Source organism: Nycticebus coucang, chromosome 5 (assembly GCF_027406575.1).
Source record: "Nycticebus coucang isolate mNycCou1 chromosome 5, mNycCou1.pri, whole genome shotgun sequence".
Lineage (NCBI taxonomy): Eukaryota > Metazoa > Chordata > Mammalia > Primates > Lorisidae > Nycticebus > Nycticebus coucang.
The window spans coordinates 113155178-113175993 of NC_069784.1; the positions used below are offsets into that span (position 1 = coordinate 113155178).

A 20816-nucleotide genomic window follows, 5' to 3' on the forward strand; every position below is an offset into this window, starting at 1 on the left:
AACTTTTATTCAATACTCGCTATGATGCAAACACTGTGATAAATGCTTGTTAGGTAATATATTATTTTTTTTCTTTTAAATGAATCCTAGGGCATGTATTATAATTTAATAGTAAATATTTTATTTAATATTAAATATCATTATTTATATTATTTAATCCTCACAATAGTCCAGTGAGGTGGGTACTATTATCATACCGAATTTTCAGAAAGAGGAAAAATGATACTTGGGAAATTCAAGTGTTTTTTTTCCTGAAAATAAACAGATAATTAATAGTAGAACTGGGAATAGAGCTCATGTCTTTTGTCTCTCTATGCAAGTAGCCTCTGCAATTCATATTGATTATCAACTCTGGATAAGAAATTAAGAGTTCTCCTCCAGTCCTCCTGTTCTAGTGAGAGAGACAAGAGGGTTACAGACAAGTGACTTAAGTGTGAGAGACTTCGATAAGCACTCTAAAGTATATGGCTACGAACAAATGGCACAGAAAGACAGAGGGGAAAAAGAAACTGATTCTATAGATGGCTTCCAGAAAAAAAAATCAGAGAGAAAGAATGCTGTAAAGTAGGCCTTCTAGTGCAAATAACATTTGTAATAGCTGTAATAATAATAGCATTAGAGGCAAGATGAGCTGATGTCCTTCTGGGATTAACACTCACAACTCCAGAATAACTGGAAATGGAATGTCCCTGTGGCTGTGGCTGAGCACAGTTCTCCAATCCCTGCTGCCCCGTCAGGGTCTTGCGCATGTCGTGATTGAGTGAATATTCTCCCCTCGTGGAAACTTCAGAGCAGTTGTACAGAACACAACCGGGGTTAGGAAATCTCCAGTCTGTATTGTAGATAAGAAACTGGCAAGACTCTTCAGGTTTTCAATTTCAAGAAAAAAAAATCATGTTTCATAATCTATAAGCTGAGCAAGATCATTAACAATGCATGATATTTCAAAATCTTTAGGAATGGAGCCTTTTAGCCTCTCCAGGGCCTGTTGGCTGAGACATGAATGGGCTTTCAGGAAACCCTATGCAGATTTTCACAGGCTGCACTTCTGTATGTTTTCTCCAGCTTATCTCATCAAATTTTAAAATGAGCTGAGGATTCTGAAAATGTTAAGAACTATAGTAATGAATGAAAAAAATATGTACATATAAACACACAAGAACGATCCATGCACACGTGCACACTTGGTCAACAAGAATACCTTAGAGAGGATGTGCCAGGAATTGTGTGGCTTTCAGAACACCCTGTGCGTGACTTTGCTGCAATCCAGACTTACTATAAATGAGATAAAATGGAAGAGGGCTTCCTCCCCCTCCTTTTGTTGGCTGTGTTCTTTTAATTCTATTAAATAAGATCATTGCATAACGCCCCGCATTTTCTTCTGCCCCGAGATAAAGAGGGAGCCAGGGCCACTGAAGTGAAGGCCAGGTCAGAGGGCTACCTCCTATTGTCTGATATCTGGACTCTGTAGCGGAACTGCCAACCAAGTTCAACGCGAAGGCACTGAAAGCACTTCCACCTGGCACCTCTCTCATAGGCTGGGAAGCAGTCCAGGAGTTGGTTGGGGTGGACAGAGAGGAAAAGGAGCCTGTGAGAGATAGAACCAAGAATTTACTATCATTCCACCTCCAACCCCACACACACAAACTGAAAGGTGGCTTCAGTAATTGCACAAAGTAAGTAACTCAGATCCAACATTGGTTATTCCAGTTATAAAAGGGATCACTTTCAGTTCAATTTAAAATTTAATTCCTTTTGATAGAGTCTATGCATTTACTAGTGACTGAGCACCCTACGGGAATAAAATAATAAATAATGGATGGTCCCATAAACTTACAGTCATCATAACCTATAATGTCTTGCAGAAGTTTAACTTCAGTTTTCTTAGTCATTTATCACAAGTGTTTAGAGGGGGTTAGAATTTTTAAACACGTTTTATTCTTCTGACACTGAGTCATAAGCATGAAGTTGATGGAGCCAGGAGGAAGGGTCCTTCCATGCAGTTCTATGATCCCTCCCAAAACAAACATCTGCCAAGATTATGTGTACCTTCACAATTTCTACAATATGAAAGGCATTTTTAGCAAGTAGTATTAAAATTATAAAAGGAGCCAAAAATTTTTTTTTCTGTTCCATAAAATTTCTGCCAGCCCTGAGCTACCCCACAGAGAGCAATGGGTATCTCTAATCCTTGTGCTCAAATCAGTCAATGTCTTGAGCAGACGCAGATAAACAAGACAAATACATTAAACAAGGCAGTGCCTTAGCTCTCCAAGGGACAAGGTCATGGTTAGGGCTCAGTATCTCTGAGACCTCCTGGCTTGGGGCTCTTAGAGTGTTACCAAGGAGACCACTTCGCTGACTAGGGAAGAACACAGCAGACTCCATTATCTTGAGTCTCCCATCTCGTTTCATGAGCAATTAAAAAGGAAAACACAGACAAATTTCCTGCTCTTCTTATACATCCTCTGGATTTAAAGGGTATAATTAACTCTGATTCCTGTTGTATTCCAGATTCAGTTTATCACCATCGTCATCATCATATTTTAATCAAAGAAAATGTTCAATAAATGAGGGAAAACCAGTTTAAAGCTGCCTTGTACAGAAGCAACTCTTTTCTGCCAGATTCCCCCTGACAAATAGTGTCTTGATTTAATTTGAAAACCTATGTTGGTGGTTTCTTAAATGCCAGGTGTGTTGTTATTAGTGAAAAAAGGGATTGTTTTGTTCTTAGAATGAATAATACTTGATCCTTCAGACAAAAAGAAATAAAGGTTTGGCCTTAGAAGTTTTAAGGGCCTTTTTTATCCAAATTAAAATTCTAATTTGTTGCCACAAAGGTTGATGCTTACTCTTTGAACTTTAAGATGGTTCTTAAAACTACAAGTATGAAGAGTTTGAGACACTAGAACACATTGCCATGGGGATAATGTGAAATTACTGACCTGATGCCTCTTAAAGGTGGACAGACATGGTACCTACTGTGGTATTCTATTTTTTTCTTTTTTCTTTTTTTTTTTTTTTTATTAAGTCATAGCTGTGTACATTAATGCGATCATGGGGTTTTCTAAAATGGACTGTGATTTCATGGGATATTAAAGTGGCATTATCTCCCCACCCGTGGAGATCTCCACAACCATTTCTGATAATTTTCTTCTTTTTCTTCATCTACCTTGTGTTGATACTGGTGATTGAGCTTCTGTGAAAGCCAGGTGAGTCTGGAGTGGTAGACCCACCTCCCTCCTAGGGAGGACACGGCATTATCTGCTCTGGAGCTTCACCAAGACATACCAGTATATTTGAGCCTGCTCACCAGCCCTCACCTCTTTGCCAGCACGCCAACATCATCCTGTCATCCGCCTATACTCAGCCTTGCCTGCTTTCAGCCCTTTCCCCATGGCAAAGCCGGAAGGAGTTTCCTAAAACTCCTGGATTCCTGCTAAACCCCCACTGCTCCTCGGGGGTTAATACAGTTTACAAGCCCCATTCTGATCCAAGCCCTGTTATACCTGCCAGCCTCACTGCCCACCATGACTCTCCCGGCCTTCCTGCATTGACCCTGAAATTCTTTCAGTTTCTCACTGTATCACTCATTCCTTTATTCATTCAACACGATTTTTATGCAATGCTTAATACATGCCAGGTGCTGGGAATACAGAAAATGAACAAAACAAGTAAAATCCCTTCTTTCTTCCTGGGAAAACACCTAAGTGAAATACATATTCCATTAGAAAGTGATAGTTTCTAAAGATAAAAAGTAGCAATGAAACAAAAGGAAGGTATGAAAGGTCCCTCTGGCTTCCGCGCCTTCCCCTCCCGCTCTTCCCTCTGCCTGCAGTAACCAGGGTGCTGCTGTGCAGAGTTTGGGGTTCAGCGTGCTGCCTGTGCTCGCTGACTCCGCTCCACCTCACTCATCCTTTTCATCTCAACTTGGACTTATCTTCCTCCTGAATGCTTTCTTTTTCTCTAAAAATCCATCTTACGTGCTGCTCCCGTACAATTCCCTAGTCCTTTACTCCTCCCCTTCTCACCGTATTTATCACAAGCCATCGCATCACCCCACTAGCTGTCCACATCTTCCAACAGACTGAGTTTCTGAGCCCCTAGCCCGTTCACTATTGTACCCTCAGTATCCAGCACAGTCCGGGCTTCAGTGAATATTTAATAGCTCCTCCTACTCATGGTCACAGTCTTACTGAGCACAGAGTGCCCCACGTGGAAGGAGCAGCAATCATTTAAAAATTCTTTGTAATGATCTTATTTGCATCTTGGAATTGACAAATGCTGTCTGCTGTATATTATTTCTGGAGTTATTTACGTGATCCTGGTTTTTTGTGAGTGAATAGTGGTAGATAGCCAATTGCTCTAATTTAAAAATCTCTTTGGCTTTTACCTAAGTCTAAAGATTTCAAATCAGAAAATGCCAGGTCTGGCTTCTGTTAGATACTGAGCAAAAATTCAAATGAAACTCTTCTTTCTTTCTTTTTTTTTTTTTTTTATTGTTGGGGATTCATTGAGGGTACAATAAGCCAGGTAACACTGATTGCAATTGTTAGGTAAAGTCCCTCTTGCAATCATGTCTTGCCCCCATAAACTGTGGCACACACCAAGGCCCCACCCCCCTCCCTCCATCCCTCTTTCTGCTTTTCCTCCCCCCCCATAACCTTAATTGTCATTAATTGTCCTCATATCAAAATTGAGTACATAGGATTCATGCTTCTCCATTCTTGTGATGCTTTACTAAGAATAATGTCTTCCACTTCCATCCAGGTTAATACGAAGGATGTAGTCTCCATTTTTTTAATAGCTGAATGAAACTCTTCTTTCTTTTAACTTTTGCAGCTACTGAAACTTGGAGTTTGAGATATGAATTACTCAGTACCTATTCAATAAATATTTACTTACTTTTGTGGCACCATGCCAAAGACTGGGGGACAAAAATGAATAAGGTACACCCCTCGTCTTCAAAAGCAGTCGTATATGGCAGCAGTTTTCAAACAGAGTATGAGTGCCCCAGGAGATATATGTAGACTTTCCAAGGGGCACACAGGCCCGAGCATGAATGGTGTTTACAGAATCTATTTTCAGGGCCTTAAACTGACCTGCCTGGAATGTGCTTGCAGGGCAGTCAAGCCAGTTCTACTTTTCCACTCACCTTTCACAATCACCCTGTTTCCACATTACAAAAAAAAAAAATCCATGCCACTTACCCATCCCAAGTCATATAGCGCATATTTTCCTAGGTATAAAAACATCCATCTCATAGATAGATACATGGCAATAAATTTTTACTCTTAATCTGAGTTATTTTTTCCAAATTTGCAATAAACTCGAGCTTTGATTAATCAGTTACTGATAACAACTGCACTATAAACTCAAGCTAGAGAAATATTTACTACTTAGAGCTTGATGTTAGGAAAAATTTTTCAATTCAAATTTCAATGTATATACTTATTTCTTTGCAGAGAAATGTGATTGACAACAAATGATTTCCATACATAAAATATATTACATTAAAATAAAATGCTAGGGAGAAATTGAAATATAAGTTCAGAGGGAAAAGAATCAACATAAAATTTCTAAATTGAAGAATTATTTGTGTATTTTTATCAGTGGGTGATAAATGGGCTTTAAATGCATTAGAATTTAGATACATTTAATACACAGAAGAGTGATATGATGGTTTTACCTTCAAAATACCAATATTTCTAATACGCAAGACATGACATCTTTTGGAACCACTTAAATTTTTAAACATTTAGATAGGAATTTTGAAAAGTGTGAGGAAAGCATAGTTTTTCGAAGTTGATTAAAGAGTAAGTGAGCAGACCACTTACACGTGGGAGCAGGGCAGTGAATAGAGTTGTTATAAGGAGTTTTAGACACCAGGATAGAAGCTTGGGGTGGAGACGGGGCAGCTGGAAGAGGGAGCTCTACCAGTTCTGGTGGGATAACCCACCAGGAAAGGCTTTCCCAGCAGGTCAATCAGAAATAAGCAGATAAGTCCATGTGCCTGTGTGTGCCCGTGTACATGTGTGCGTGCATGTTTGTACGTACGTGTGTGTGCATGCGTGCATGTGCCTGAGTATGGGCTTCTGATTTTATTCAGGTGATTTCTTTTCACTGTTTTTGAACTTATGTAATTCTTTATTGCCATTTCTTATGCAAACACTAAGCATTGTTATAAATCAAGACATCCGTAAGGTCTTTTCATTAGCTCTTCAGGCTGCCATGGAAGACAACCAATTAACCGTTACATGAATATTCATGATTTAAACAAGACATAAGCTTATTTCTATCCTTCATAAAAGAAATTCAGGAAATGGCAATTTAGGTACAGTTGCCCCAAAAAATCATCAGGGACCCAAGATCCTTCTAGTTGAACAATTTATCACCACTAGGGAGAAACCCTTGTCTTTATTGCCCCAGACAGCTGCTGGAGCTCAAACCATTTCTGCTGCATTCCAGACTGTGAGCAGGTAGACTGGGAAAAACCAACAGAGGCTTCTCTCAGATTAGTCAGTTCCCTTTGAACAATCTTTCTGGAAACCCCACACAACACTTCTGGTAAATGTTATCTTTCTGCTGGACAGCCACAAGCCCATATAAAAACTGAGATCCTGTGAGTAAGGAGGAAAGGAAAACAGACTTAAGGGATAAACAAAAGTCTCTGGGCCATGTGCTGCTTCATCTTACCACTAACACCATCAAAATGATAAATCCATGAGACCCTTCTCTTTGTGTAACACGCTTCCTCTAACCCAGGAATTACTGCAACACTTATGCAACTCTTCTGTTTTCCTTTTGTTGCTGTTGTTTCTGCTCTGGTTACCTGATGCCTCCACTGTGCTGTTCATGTGTCTAACGGTGTCTCAGACACTGAACTCTGTATCTGCAGCCTCCCCTTCTGTTGCTCAGGCTGGAAACACTGTGGTCATCCTTCCAGACCCAGAAATCAGCCACCTGCCTCCACCCCTACTGCTACCTCCCTCGTCCACTTTTCCACCCCTTTGTGACTGGAGGGGTGCTACTGCCCCCAAGTGGCCTCTACCTGCTTCTACCCTCACCCTCCACCAAAGTCCATTGTCAACAAAGCAGCATGTGAGTGACAGTAAGTGATCTTACTTCAATGGAAGTCATATAATTTTACTCTTCCCCTGTCACATCTCATTCCTGACACCACTTGTCAGGGCCCAGGACTGGCCGGGTCTCGGGCGGGCTTAACTAGTTCCCAGACACAGACCGCTAAGTTACCTTGCTCAGGTCTGTTAGGTGCCTGAGGGCTATCTACTTTAGCTGGAGAGAGAGAGTCTTAGAGAGAGTAAAGCGGTCATCTTAGAATAGATAGATCTTTGTCTTTAGCAGAGCTTAGTGATCTTTAGCAGAGAGACACCGTGCTGGCGTTCTGCAGGCAGGAGAGGAGACAGAGTCAGAGTAAGCGGGTCCGTGATAGAATGCACATGCTCCCGACTGCCTGCTCCTCCAGCCTAATATAAGGCAGATCTTGTGCCTTTCAACACCACAGGTATAGAGACTGCCAATTCACCACTGCTCTCATCTCGAGAGCTCTCATGCTTGTTAGGAGAGCTAAATCCCGCTCCATGCCCTTTCCAAGGTGTTCCATTATTGAGCTATACAGGTATTTCTTAGAACTCTCACTCCTCCTAGTCATGGGCTATACAGGCTGCTACACTCCCCACCCCTTGCAGTGGCTCCTTATTTCTCTCAGAGTAAAAATTCTTGTAATAGCCAGGAGGCTATGCATGTGTCTCCTAACCTCTCTAACTTACACTTGCCTTCTCCCACTGTGCATTGACCTCACAGCTGTTTGCTGTTCCCTCTGGAACATTCTTCTTCCAGACAGAAGTATGGCTAACTCCCTCCTGCCTTCAAGTCTTTGTTCGAATCTCACCTCTCACCCTGACTACCTTACCAGCCCCCACCCATGCTTCTCTCTACACATTTACTGTCTTACAACATGCTATATGGTTTTTTCCAGAATGAAAGTATATATTATGTTTATTATTTATCATCTGTCTCTTCCCATCCTTACCATCCTTATCTATTTTGGTCACTGACATATTCCAAGCAGGTATTACAGTGCCTGGAATATAGTAAGTGTTCAATAAATTTGTGGAATGAAATCAAGTAACTTGTTCAGTTACTTACTTAGCAAGTTTGTAGAAACTCTGTACCAGGCATAGATTTGAGTGGGCACCAAAGGAACAAAGTAGCCTTCCTACTCATATAAGAGGAAGAGGTACAGTGTAAATAACGCTAACACACATAAACAGGACTGAGTTCAACCTAGCCCAGGACTTGAAGAATAGCAAAGGAAAATTAAAAAAAAAAAAAAAAGGGTATTAGACTCAAGGAGAGAAACTTCACCTCTGACTGGGGAGATGGCAGATGACACATGGATGGAGTATTTGAAGAGAATGTTGAAAGATGGGTGGCAGGTTGATAAGTAAATGTAGAGAAAGAAGGGTTTGAGAATAATTAACCACCTTGGAAGGCTTGAAAGGAGCAAAAGAAAAAGACACTGCCATACACTAATAATTTAATATTTTTGTTAATAAGTTATAGTCTTATTAATATAATATTATTTATTTGGACTTTAAGAGCTTTGTAGGAAAGGAGAGGTATGTAGATTGAATTATCTCAAATATATAGGACAGTAATGATAATTGGGGAATTTTCAGAAAGCATTGAATGCTAAGCTAAGAAATTAGTCTTACTTTATCTGGTAGGGATCGCTGTGGGGTTTGGAGCAGGGCATGGGGGAAAGCAGGTGTCATGATCATACTGCAGGCAGGGGAGCTCCTAGAGGGCAGCTATTTTGCCTCACTCATCCTTGGATCTCCAATGCCTGCCACAGCACCTGGAATGTTAGTGAGCGCTCAATAAATGTTTATTTATGCTTCAACAAATGATGAAGTAGCTGTAGTGTAGGATGGATTGAAGGAAGGATCGTTTAGAAGCATCAGAAAGCCCCAAAATAGGGTTTCTTCAAGGAAAGGAAGGACTATATAAGGAAGGACTAGACAACAAGTGACACCACGTAGCAAAAACCAAACAGAATTCAGAGACTGTTGGGAGGCGGAGGTTGAGAGTGCATGAACGATGAGTTCAATCTGTCTACTTAACTCTTGACACATTAAGCACAGGATTTTTAGCAGTGAAATCAGATTCAGAGATAAATGCAAAGATTCTGATGTGGGTTTAGAATCTAACATCTAATTAAAATAATCAACCATAGATTTTTTTAGGCAATTACAGTAGCCTTTTGGGAAATTAAGTATAATTGCAGGCGTTCATCAGCTTCTAAATGCTTGGAGGTGGCAGACAGAGGCAATCCTTGGGAGGACCCAGGGGCGTATGCAGAGCTTAAGTCTTGAGTCTGGAAGACCTGGGTTAAGGCCTTCCTCAGCCACTCACTTCCTGGTGGCCTCCCTGAGAAACCTAGCATTTTATAGTCGATGAATTAATGATGAAAGCAGTAGAGGGATATGTGAGGTTTAGACAAGAGCATATACAGTGCCATACACGGAACTGGTGCTTCATAAATGTTAATCCTCCCTCCCTGTGCCGCCAGGGCACCCCTTCTTCCAACACAGTTCTGGACAAAACATACTTCTTTACATAGTGGCTCTTCCACAAAAGGGTGTCTTTGAAATCATCTACACTGTTGTCTTTTATTCTGTATCAGCTTCCAAACCCACTCAATTTCCTTCCATTTCTTTGGTGCTTATCTCTAAATATGGTCTCACCAGCAAATTTCCCAAGCATCCTTTTATTTTGTCTTCAGGAAGATTATTAATGAAGATGTTAAGTCAGGCTGGCATAAATAACAATGCTGAAAGTCATCTTCCAGACACTTTTGTTGTGTATCAGCAGGACTATGGTGTCATTTATCATTAGGTCTTGCTACAGTTTTCTGGCCCCTTAAAAAACTCACATGAAGACACTCATGTCCACAACTACTTGAATCAGTCTCGCCAGTGAACTCATGAGTGACTGAATTAAATGTCATTGAAAGATTGAGCTGTTACCTCACACCATAAATCTTTACAATCAAAACAAGTTAGTCTGGCATGTTATTGCTAATCAGCTTTCTCTTTTGTTGCGTGTGGCTCATGCCCAAAAGGAGATAATAGACCAGGTGATAAAAGGCAACCACATTGCATCACTGCTTCAAAGGTGGTCAAGTGGTGAATAAAGAATAATCACTCCTTGGCAATGAGAGAAACATATGGCAATACCAACAGCCTTGACAGAGGGTAGGTGTGAGACTCAGCCTCATGAAATTCATTATAATAAAGTCCTGAAGAGAAAATGGTGTGTTGGTTTTAGAACCAAGAATACTTGAAGCTCTCTTGAGTTTGTGCTTTGCTAGTGGACCCCGAACTGCATCACTCACAAGTGATCTCTATCATGATTGGTTGAAAAGTTGAATAGTACACAGGTGGCTCAGATGCAGTTGGAGCATAGTGATGGGATGGTTTGCAGTCTCACTCTTGGCTCCATTTAGTCTCCATATTATTTCTTTGCTTTCTTTCCCCTCATTCTTTTTTAAAGTGCGCATAATATAAAACTTAACCACCTTAACCATTTTGACTGTACTATCCTGTGGTATGAAGTATATTTATAATGTCCTGCACCCTCCATCACCACCCTCCATTCCTAGAACTCTTTTCATCATGCAAAACTGAAATTCCATACCCATCAAACAATAGCTGCCTGTCCCTCCCTTCCCCAGCCTCTGGCAACTACTATTCTACTGTCCGTCTCTGTGACTGTGACTGTTCTAGGTGCCTCATATGAGTAGAATCATATGGTGGTTCTTTCAATGAATGCTATCCTCTTAGTCCACTTCTTGTTGCTTGTAATATAATATCTGAATTCACAAGGAAGTAAAATTTATTTCTTACAGTTATGGAGGCTGAGAAGGCCAAGGTCAAAGGGCCACATCTGGTGAGGGCCTTCTTGCCGACAGGGACTCCACGCAGTCTCAAGGCAGCGCAGGGCATCACTTGGTGAGGAGGCCGAGTGTGCTGACATGCCAGCTTGTCTCTCTTACTCTTCTTATAAAGCTCTCGGCCTCCCTCCATCGATAACACATTCATCCAGGAATGGATTAAGCCATTCGTGAAAGTTGTCTCCCCCTGACCCAATCACCTCTCAATACTGCCACACTGGGGATTGAGTTTCAACAAGAGTTTTGGAGGAGACATTCAAAACATTGCAACCATCCTCTTGTACTTTTTGTAAGTTTATAATCCCTCTTAAAACAAGATGTATAATAAATGAATAAAGAAGAAAATAAAGCAAAAATAATTGCCCAAGCTCAAGACAGGTTCTATTTTACTACATAGGTGTATGAAGTCAGTTAACCCATAATGTTCGTTAATTAGAAAAAAACACAAGGGAGTGCGAGAAATACTCATTATTGGAATGGTTAGTTAACTGTTTGGGTAATAAGCATATTTAAAATAACAGCAATGTCAAAGGAGATTGAATATAATAGAGGTTCTCACAAGGGGGAAAAATACTAAAGGAATTAAACCAGGAAACAACTGTGGATTCCAACTCATAGACCTACTGAGCTATTTGCCAGTATGCTGGTCATGAAGAGTATTGGCAGTGGTTCTCAAACTTTAGTGTACCTAAGAATTAATCACCACAAACCTATTGATTCAAGACCCTAAGGGGGTCTGAAAGTGTCACCAGCTCCGTGGTGGGTTGGATTTACGGTTCTTATCGGTATTGAGCAACAATGGTCAGGGTATAGATTAGACCAGAGGTCGAGAGGGCCTGCCTCTGTTCAGGTTGGTAGTACAAACTGCGAGTATGTTATGACTATAGCACCAGCGTATCCATCACGACATATTTTTAACTGCTTTGCTTTTTTTCATCTACATTTAGAGTTGCCTTGCTGAGCTATTGAAAACAGGGCCACACGCAGGAGTGAGTGATGCTGGAAATAGATCCTCATTCACCCCTGCAGCAGAGGGTCAACCCTGCCACTCCCGCTCTCATCACAGCCTTGAGAGCAGACCTCGTGGGGGTTGATCTTGTGTTTCCTTTCTGGTCTGCCTCTGCATGGTCAGCTATGAACTGGCTGGAGGACAAACCCAGGCCTCGGTGGAGCTGTGTCCAGCACGGAAGATCAGTATCTGGCTTCCCTCTCGGTTATAGCTGGTTTTGCTTCCTCTTTCTTTCTAGAATATGTCTGTGCTGGAGAATCACCACTGGCGATCAACAATCGGCATGCTTCGAGAATCAAGGCTTCTTGCTCATTTGCCAAAGGAAATGACGTAAGTGCCGCCAAGATGAAACACACCGACGTGCGCGCAGTAAAGCTAAGCCACTTTCTCGGGGGGACCCCCTGCACAAACGGCCGAGGCCCCAGGCCGCACTTCCTGCCCGCACGGATGTCTATGGGAGGAGGTTTGGTGTCGGTCATGGCAACCCAGAAACCAAAATCTCTGTGCGTCCTTTGAGAGGGCCTTGGACAGCCAATGACCGGCAGTCAGGAAAGGTATAATAAACAGCTCTCGGCTTTCACACTCCTCGGCGTCAACACCCTGCTTGCCAAATTCCCATCCTTTAAGTTAGCAAAACTGTCTTCCCACATAGATCCAAATAATATTTGTCAAGAAGGAACACGGGAGTTCTCAAGCTAGATTTTAAAACTAGTTCAATAAAGTATGTTTTGTAATTGCCCCTATTGACAAAATTAGAAGTTTTAGAAATTCTAGCTCAGAGAGAGGGAGGGACGGGTGTGGGGGGTTATTGTGTGTGACACGCCTCTTGGAGGCAGGACATAATTATAACAAGGACTTTACCTGACAAATGCAATCAGTGTAACCTGGTTCTCTGTACCCTCAATGAAATCTCCAACAATTAAAAAAAAAAAATTGAGATGATATTTGAAAAAAAAAAAGTTAGAAATTCTTTTCCAAAGAGTCCTTTTTTTAAGTAATTGAAGTGGTCCTAGCAATTTTTTTACCATTAATTTACCTACATCTCTTGTACTTTAAGAAGAAAGGGAAACACTAGTTTCCTGATTCACAGTTTGCTAGCCTACTTATGTAGGCCAAGCCCTACTACAGCTAAAACCATTGCCTCAAGTTAACTGCTATACTGTCTTCCAAGGCCAATACTAATTCCAATCTGTTTAATGAAAAGGCACAGAACCCAAGGCACCTCTGTGAAAGGAGTAAAGGAATTGCTGTATTATTCTTGATGACAGGCACGTATGTAATCTGAGGTCCAGGACCAAGTGGTAACTCCCCACAGAACAAATATGCTCTGGGCTGGTAGGTTTATCCTTGGCCCCCTGATACTATCTCATGCTGTTTCCTAGCACCCAAAGGAATGTGGAATTTGCAGGAGGAACTTCAGTTTTGATAACTTTTTATCCCGGTACTAAATGAAACCAGTCCTCATACATGTGGTATTTACTAGCATAATTGCAAAGATTGAAACAATTAAATGCAAAAAGAACTAAAAACTAGAGCAAGAAATCAAGTGAGAAGGAGAAGAAGAGAAAAAAGGAAGTAAGTGAGGGGAACAAATTTTAAAAAGAAAAGAAAAGAGAAAAGAAGGAAGAATAGTGAGGACAGAAAAGAAGAAAACACAAGAAAAACGGGAAGAAAAGACTCAGGTGACCAGGCTTATCTTCTTTGAAACCCACATTCATCTTGTTTGTTGCTGAGTTAGTATTTATTTTCTAAAATACTCCTTTCATCTCTATGGATTCCAAATAAAAATACCATAATTTTTTACGTCACTTTACAGAACGCAGTGTTAAATTGCTTGTGCTGGAATAATTGTTATGCAATAATAGCTGCAAAGGTATTTTATTACAAAAGTTACCATCATCATTATTACATCATGCCATCACATCATCCTCATGTAAATGCTTTCAAGTCACTTTCCTGATTTTAAAACTAAGACACGTTAGCCATAGAAACTAAGAAAAAATTAGAAAAGTGTTAGTTTGAACTTTATGTTCCTATTGCGAGAGTCAAAAACAGTAGAATATTGATAGTTTCATACATTTTCATTGGCAGGAGAAAACTAAAATTATTGGTAATCCTACCACCCAGGCCTAATTCACATTAACCCGGCAGGTATGTTTCCTTTTAGGCTTTTTTAAATACAAAGGTATTTTAATAAAATGGGAGGCTTATTATAGTCATGTCCTGATATTTTTCATTTACTGTTAAGGCTTTTTTGCCATATCATTAAGCCTGTTACTTAAATTAAAATCAGTTTATTGGCTATTTGATGTTACTGTGCCAAAATATATGTAACTATTGCTTATCATTGGGAATTTAGATGGTTTCCAAATTTTTGCCATTATTTATGCTTGACGAGCATTCTTAAACATATATTTTTATCCCAAATTCCAATATTCTATTTCCTAAGAATATGTTTGTAGATAGAAATTATTGGTCAGAAAGGTCTGTATTTTTAATACCCTTGCTATATATTATTGAGGGTTTTTCTAAAACATTGTATCTACATGTACTTGCTTTCCCATTATTGGGTTATAAGAAAATGTACCAGTGCACCATTATCAAAATTGTTCTTTCTTTATTATCCTTTATAAACATTTACAAATTTGACATATATATGAGTATATACATACCACAAATACAGGTTTTCATTGAATTAGTATGCATCATGTAGTTACAACTAGAATTGCAATTTTTCACACATTTACTGGGCATTGCTATTTCTTTTTTTTTTTCTTCCTTTTTTGATTGTTGAGGATTCATTGAGGGTACAATATGCCAGTTTGGCATTGCTATTTCTTTAAAAAACAAAATTTTACATTTGGTCTTTTCCTATTTTCCTGTTGGTGTTATTCACTTGTAAGAACTCTTTATATATTAACTACAGTAACTATTTGTTATATTTTATATTACTAGATATTTTTATTTATTTTTCATTTGATTCATGAAACATTTTGCCTAACTAAAACAGTTATATTTTCTAATTATAAATTCATATTTTTAAAGAATTTATACAATATTGAAAAGCATAAAAAAGAAAATAAAAATCAACCATAGCCCTACCATACATTTTTCCAATTTATTTTATTTTATTTTTTTTTCATTTTTCCAATTTATTGTCTGTGACCACAGAGATCATACTTTACCTTCTTGGTTACCTGCTTTTTTTTTTTTTTAGAGACAGACTCTCACTTTGTCACCCTCCGTAAAGAGCTATGGCATCACAGCTCACAGCAACCTCCAACTTCTGGGCTTAGGCGATTCTCTTGCCTCAGCCTCCCAAGTAGCTGGGACTAAAGGCACCCACCACAATGCCAGGCTATCTTAGTTTTGTTGTTGCAGTTTGGCTGGGGCTGGGTTCGAACCTGCCACCCTCGGCATATGAAGCCAGCGCCCTACTCACTGAGCCACAGGTGTCACCCTGTATCCTGCTTTTTAACTAACAATAAAACATGACATTTTTCTGTGACAATAAATGTAGGTGTACACCCTCATATTAATAATTGCATGATATGAATGCATCATGGTTTATTTAACTAATCTCTTTATGAATTTTTGTGATTGTTTTCTCCCTAAAAGTTCTCATTATTATAAACAACAATAGAATAAACGTCCATGTAACACATATCTTTACTAATTATATCTTTACAAACATGTTAATATACATTCATAGGTAAACTGTTGATGAAATTACTCATGTCCATCAAATGCTTTTCAGATTAAGTCCTAAGTTATCTTCCAGAAACATTGTACTAATTTACATTCTCACTAACATAGAATGAGTGGAATCATTGTCTCCATATCATCAACAAAATTAAGTATTCCAATCATTCATTAATGCAGCAAATTATTTAATATTTACTTTTAATCTTTACCAATACAAATGGGGAAGTAGTACCACATAGCTGTTTTAACTGGCTTTTGGTTATACTAAAAACATTTAATATCACTCAATATTTTGGAGGTATTTTGTATTTCTTTTGTGAATATCCTGCGTTACATCATTATTTTTAATGTTCAGAAGTGGATTAAAGATGTACGTGTGGCTTAAAAACAAAAATGTGAATGGTAAAGCTATAAACCTTTTACAATATAATGTAGGAGAATTTTTCTCATCAGAGTTAGGAAGAATTCTTAAATAGGAGAAAAAACTAAACTAATTATAAATTAAAATATTTTTAGATTAAACTACATCCAAAATTAAGGCTTCCTTTTATCAATAGACATCAAACCAAAGTAGGAGAAGATATTTACAACACAAAACTTACAAAGGAATCGTATTTAAAATATGTAAAGAACTTTTAGAATCAGTAAGAAAAAGGCAGATCACCCAACAGGTAAAGCCTAGAATAGAAACTTCACAAAAGAAATACAAGTGACCAATGAACACATGAATATATGTCCAACCTCATTAGTAATTAAGGGAATTCATATTAAAGCTACCCATCAGGTTGGGGGGAAAAAATGTAAAGGGTTAGAATATAGAGCAACAAGCAATCTCATCTGTTACTGGAGGGAGTGTAAATTTACACAATCATTTTGAAAATAATTGGCAATATCTATTAAATTGAAGACAAACATAGATCCAGTTATTTAATTCCTGGTCATAGACCCTAAGGAAACTTCTGCACGTGTATAATGGAGATATACAAGGATGCTGTATAGCTCCATTGTGTATCTACTGTTGTATATCTACTGTGGCATTTGTCATAGTAGTCAAAAACTAGAAAGAACTCAAGTTGCCATCAACAACAGACCAGATAAACACATGGTAGCATATTCTCACAATGGAGGCTTAATGAAAATGGATGAACTACAGCCTACACATCAACATGGATGAATTTCAGAAACATAATTTTAAACTAAAGAAGCAAGCTCATACAGAACACATAACTAAGTTGAAGTTAAACCATATTGTTTAGACATGTATGCACAGGTGGTAAAATTATGAGTAGCAAGAAAAGTATGGAAACAGACCAATAGAGTGATTGCTTCAGGGCTTGGGGGAAGAGAGATGTGATGAGACAGGCATCAGGGCCCTTCTGGGGTGCCCGGCAACCATGCCCTTGACCTGTGTGGTGATTATGAGATGTTCATCGTAAGTATGTATGTACGCTCTTTACGCTCTTCTTAAAAATATTTCCTGTTTAAAGGTGCATTTTTTAAATTTATTTTATTTATTGTTTGGGATTCATTGAGGGTACAAAGAATTAGGCTACACTGATTGCATTTATTAGATAAAGTTTTAAAGGTGAATTTTAAAAATAATTATGGATCTTTCCTTCTATTGATTACTTTCTAAATGTGAGGTAAAGCTCTAACTTGCTTTATTTTTCCACAATATCTCTTTCTCCCTATACCATCTGTTGACTAGCATATCTCTTACCCATCAGTTTATAATGGCATCTTAATCACTCTCTTTTTTTTTTTTTAAGTTCCAGTATCTTTCTGCCCAGTCTACTCTGTTTCGCTGATGGACCTTTCCACCCCATGGTACCATTCACTATTACTCCCACCATGACTATTTCTATAATTACACAGGTTCTCTCTCTGTGCAAATCTTAATGTTTGAACTGGTTTGAAGTCTCTAAAACCACCACCCAAACTCCAATGTTTCTGCAAGTCTTTTTGTGTCCTCCTCCTTAGAGCATGCTTTTCTATTTGGCTTTCATTTTTTCTACCCACAGAAATGTATAAACAACGACTTTGTTCACCCAAGGTTTCAATATTCCATACACCTCGCAGCATACCTCCTAGCCAAGAACAGAGCTGGCAGTGGGAGCGAGACTCAGTCTTGGGCTGTGAGGGACTGGGACCCCGTGTAATAAAGGGAAGCCACCTGATGATGAGAGAATCAATCACCCTCCTCAAAGGGATTTGCTCTGTGTGTGTTTTTTTCTCTTTCATTCCTGTGGCTGCAGACAGGATATTGAACAGCAGCTGGGCTCCTTGATCTTGGCAACAGACATCAACAGGCAGAATGAATTTCTGACCAGATTGAAAGCTCACCTCCACAATAAAGACTTAAGACTGGAGGAAGCACACGACAGGCATTTCATGCTTCAGGTAAATGATAACAACAACAGCAACAGCAAAAAAGCATTATCCTTGCTGAGCAAAAACACTGAGGGGATAATCAATAATGTTAGCACATTTGAAAAGGAGTTATCTTCCACAGTATAAATTAAGGCAATGAGCTATTTTATTAAAAGCTTTGAGATGCATGAAATTGACATTTTTAAGTGGATTGCAAGCAAGCAAAGTCTGGGTTTCAGGGCAGTAAGTTGATAGAATCTCATTTTTCCTTATTGGGTAACTTCTTCACCACAGAGTAGCCACACAGGGTGGCTGTGTGAGGCGAAGGTCTACCACATTTTGTGGTTTGGGGTAAAATTGACCACTGTGACACCTGTGCAACTTTCCAAGACTTTCTCTGTAACACAAAAGTCTTTTATGTTAACTATAGTACAAACAAAAATTAGGGAAAAAAGTGGACTTCCTTTACCTAAAACATACTTAATCAAACCCTGCTTTACTTCCTTTTACTACCTAAACTATTTCCACCTGAGGCTTAAACATGTATACCTAGCCTTACCATTTTTCGGCAACAATAAGTAAATTCTTTTGAATTGAATTGAATTGAATCAAGCCCAAGCCCTGCTGCTTTGCTCTGCAGCCAGATGCCATTGGTGAGGAGAAATCACATGAGGTGCAGATGGACCTTACAGGTACAAGTCAGACCTGACATCCAAACCAGGGCCTCCTTCCTGATCTTCCATTTTCTCATGTCTTCTTTCTTTCCTTTCATTACACAAGACTGAATGGAGGGAGCCTGGACGCATCTAGATAGACCAGCTTTAATCACAGAGACAGAGCAGCTCATGGAGATGCAACTGTACAGTCTTTTTTGTTCCAGGCTTTTCTGCTGCTCTCTGTAGCTGTCCAAAGTGCTCCATCCTTACTAGGAAATACTCGATCCCAGCTATAGGACCATGACTCCCTCCTCCTTGCCTCCCAAACACTAGTTTTCTAGTCCCCGAGAGCCACAGAGATCAACCTGGTGTCTGATTTGAGTGACTCAAGCCAAGTTGTAAGTAGTTGAAAGATTTGGCCTTTGATACTTCAAAAGCAAGGCTTAATAATCAAATGCATCCCTCAAAGCAGAACCCAGAAGGGACCCTCATTAATAAGGAAATAAGTGTAAACAACCAAACGCACAGCTTAATGTGATCCAAGGCTTGTGGGGACCCCAACATTGCTAGCTGTTCTGTGATCCCAAGGACTTGGGTGAAAACTATAGACTTTGCTGTGGGCAGTCTCTTAGAAGCAGTCAGTGGCTAAAAGGAAGAAGCAGCTTCTCTGGGTATTCCAGAACCTTCATACAGTCATTATCACTGACAAAAGCTGATATCCCAGATCCAGAGTAGTGTCAAGGAAGCCATGAAGACCCCGATTTAGCTGTACAAACAGAATGCTGCTAGGTTTGATCTGGCTTAGCTCCCTGGCTGGCAGTCTGAGCCTACACTCACAGGTGCAGTCCTGTAAATGCCAACACACGTTAATTTAAAGGATGTATAGGACCAGCCATTGTGCCTACTGTGGGAGTGAGGTCACATGATCTCAGCTGAGCCTGGGCAAGGGGCCGGTGCAACCCCCCTGCCTGTGAGGGCTGGGGCAACCAAAGGAGCCCCATGGCTTTCCTTGGCCTGCCCCTGCCCCAGGAAGTCTCTTCCGGGCAGCTCCATGTCCTTGGATTGTGGTTCTTCCTTCCTTCTCACTGCTCTAAAGCCGCCACACTGAATGGAGGCTTTGTGTGGCTGTCAATAAGTACTGTTTCCTGAAGATGTGCGTCAGGGAGGCCCTGTGTAAGTGCGGGCCCGGTACCATGAGGGGGCCGCGGGTTTGACAGCCCCCATAGATTGGGATGCATTTGCAACTGAAGGAGCATCTCTGACAACCTCTCCCTGCCCCATCCTTTCTCAGATCGCCTTGAAGTGTGCTGACATTTGCAATCCTTGCAGAATCTGGGAGATGAGCAAGCAATGGAGTGAAAGGGTCTGTGAAGAATTCTACAGGCAAGGTTAGTAGTGACCCAACAGCTGAGATTTCGCTGCCCGTTCTGCTTGTACCATTTATCCTAATAAAACAGGAAATGGCTAATCTATCCTGACATTCGTTCTTTCATCGACTTTTATTATCCTAACCTTCTCTTTAACTCTCTTGCAAACTCTCCAACCCTCTTTTGGAAAAAAAAATTAAAAAATAAATAGTGTTGACTTATTATAGAAAGAGGTAGTAAAGAGACACAATAAAAACAGAGAAGGCAGGGCATGTGTCAATATGGCTTTTCCCTGGGTACGTCCAAATGCGAGGGGCAGTTTGATTTTAACTCTGACCTTCCTTTGAATGAGCTGAGCACAGCCTAAAGGATAAATGCTGTTCGAGGTCAATGCTGTCCCCTGACAGGACTTGGACTCCTTGTGTGCTCCTTCTCACTTTCTTAAATGAAGTTAATAATGAAACTGAACACAGTTGAATTCATCCTTTCAAATAGACTTTCAACAGTGAGGAAAAGAAATATTGCTGTAAAAAGACAAATGGCCCTGAATTAGGGGATAATTTTTAAAAGATTATCCTCGTTCAAAAATACGGCAATGAATTAGCAAGTGGAACTTTGACGTTGGGTGGGATTTGGACTTTAAATACAGCCTTGTTCCGCCAGGCTTGGTTTTAATGTCTGGGATGTTTGTTCAGGCATCAGCAGTGCCCTCATGCTAGTGACAGGATCAG

At 39.8% G+C, this 20816-nt stretch overlaps 1 protein-coding gene across 3 annotated transcripts in view; it reads left to right on the forward strand.

Moving 5' to 3' along the window:
- Positions 1–20816, forward strand: part of PDE7B (phosphodiesterase 7B) — a 349619-nt gene that overhangs the window by 318660 nt on the left and 10143 nt on the right. For all 3 annotated transcript variants that reach the window (XM_053592273.1, XM_053592274.1, XM_053592275.1), the window contains 3 exons: positions 12226–12317; positions 17948–18092; positions 20010–20106. In XM_053592273.1, coding sequence (XP_053448248.1) covers positions 12226–12317; positions 17948–18092; positions 20010–20106 — 334 coding nt within the window. The remainder of the gene's footprint in view (positions 1–12225; positions 12318–17947; positions 18093–20009; positions 20107–20816) is intronic.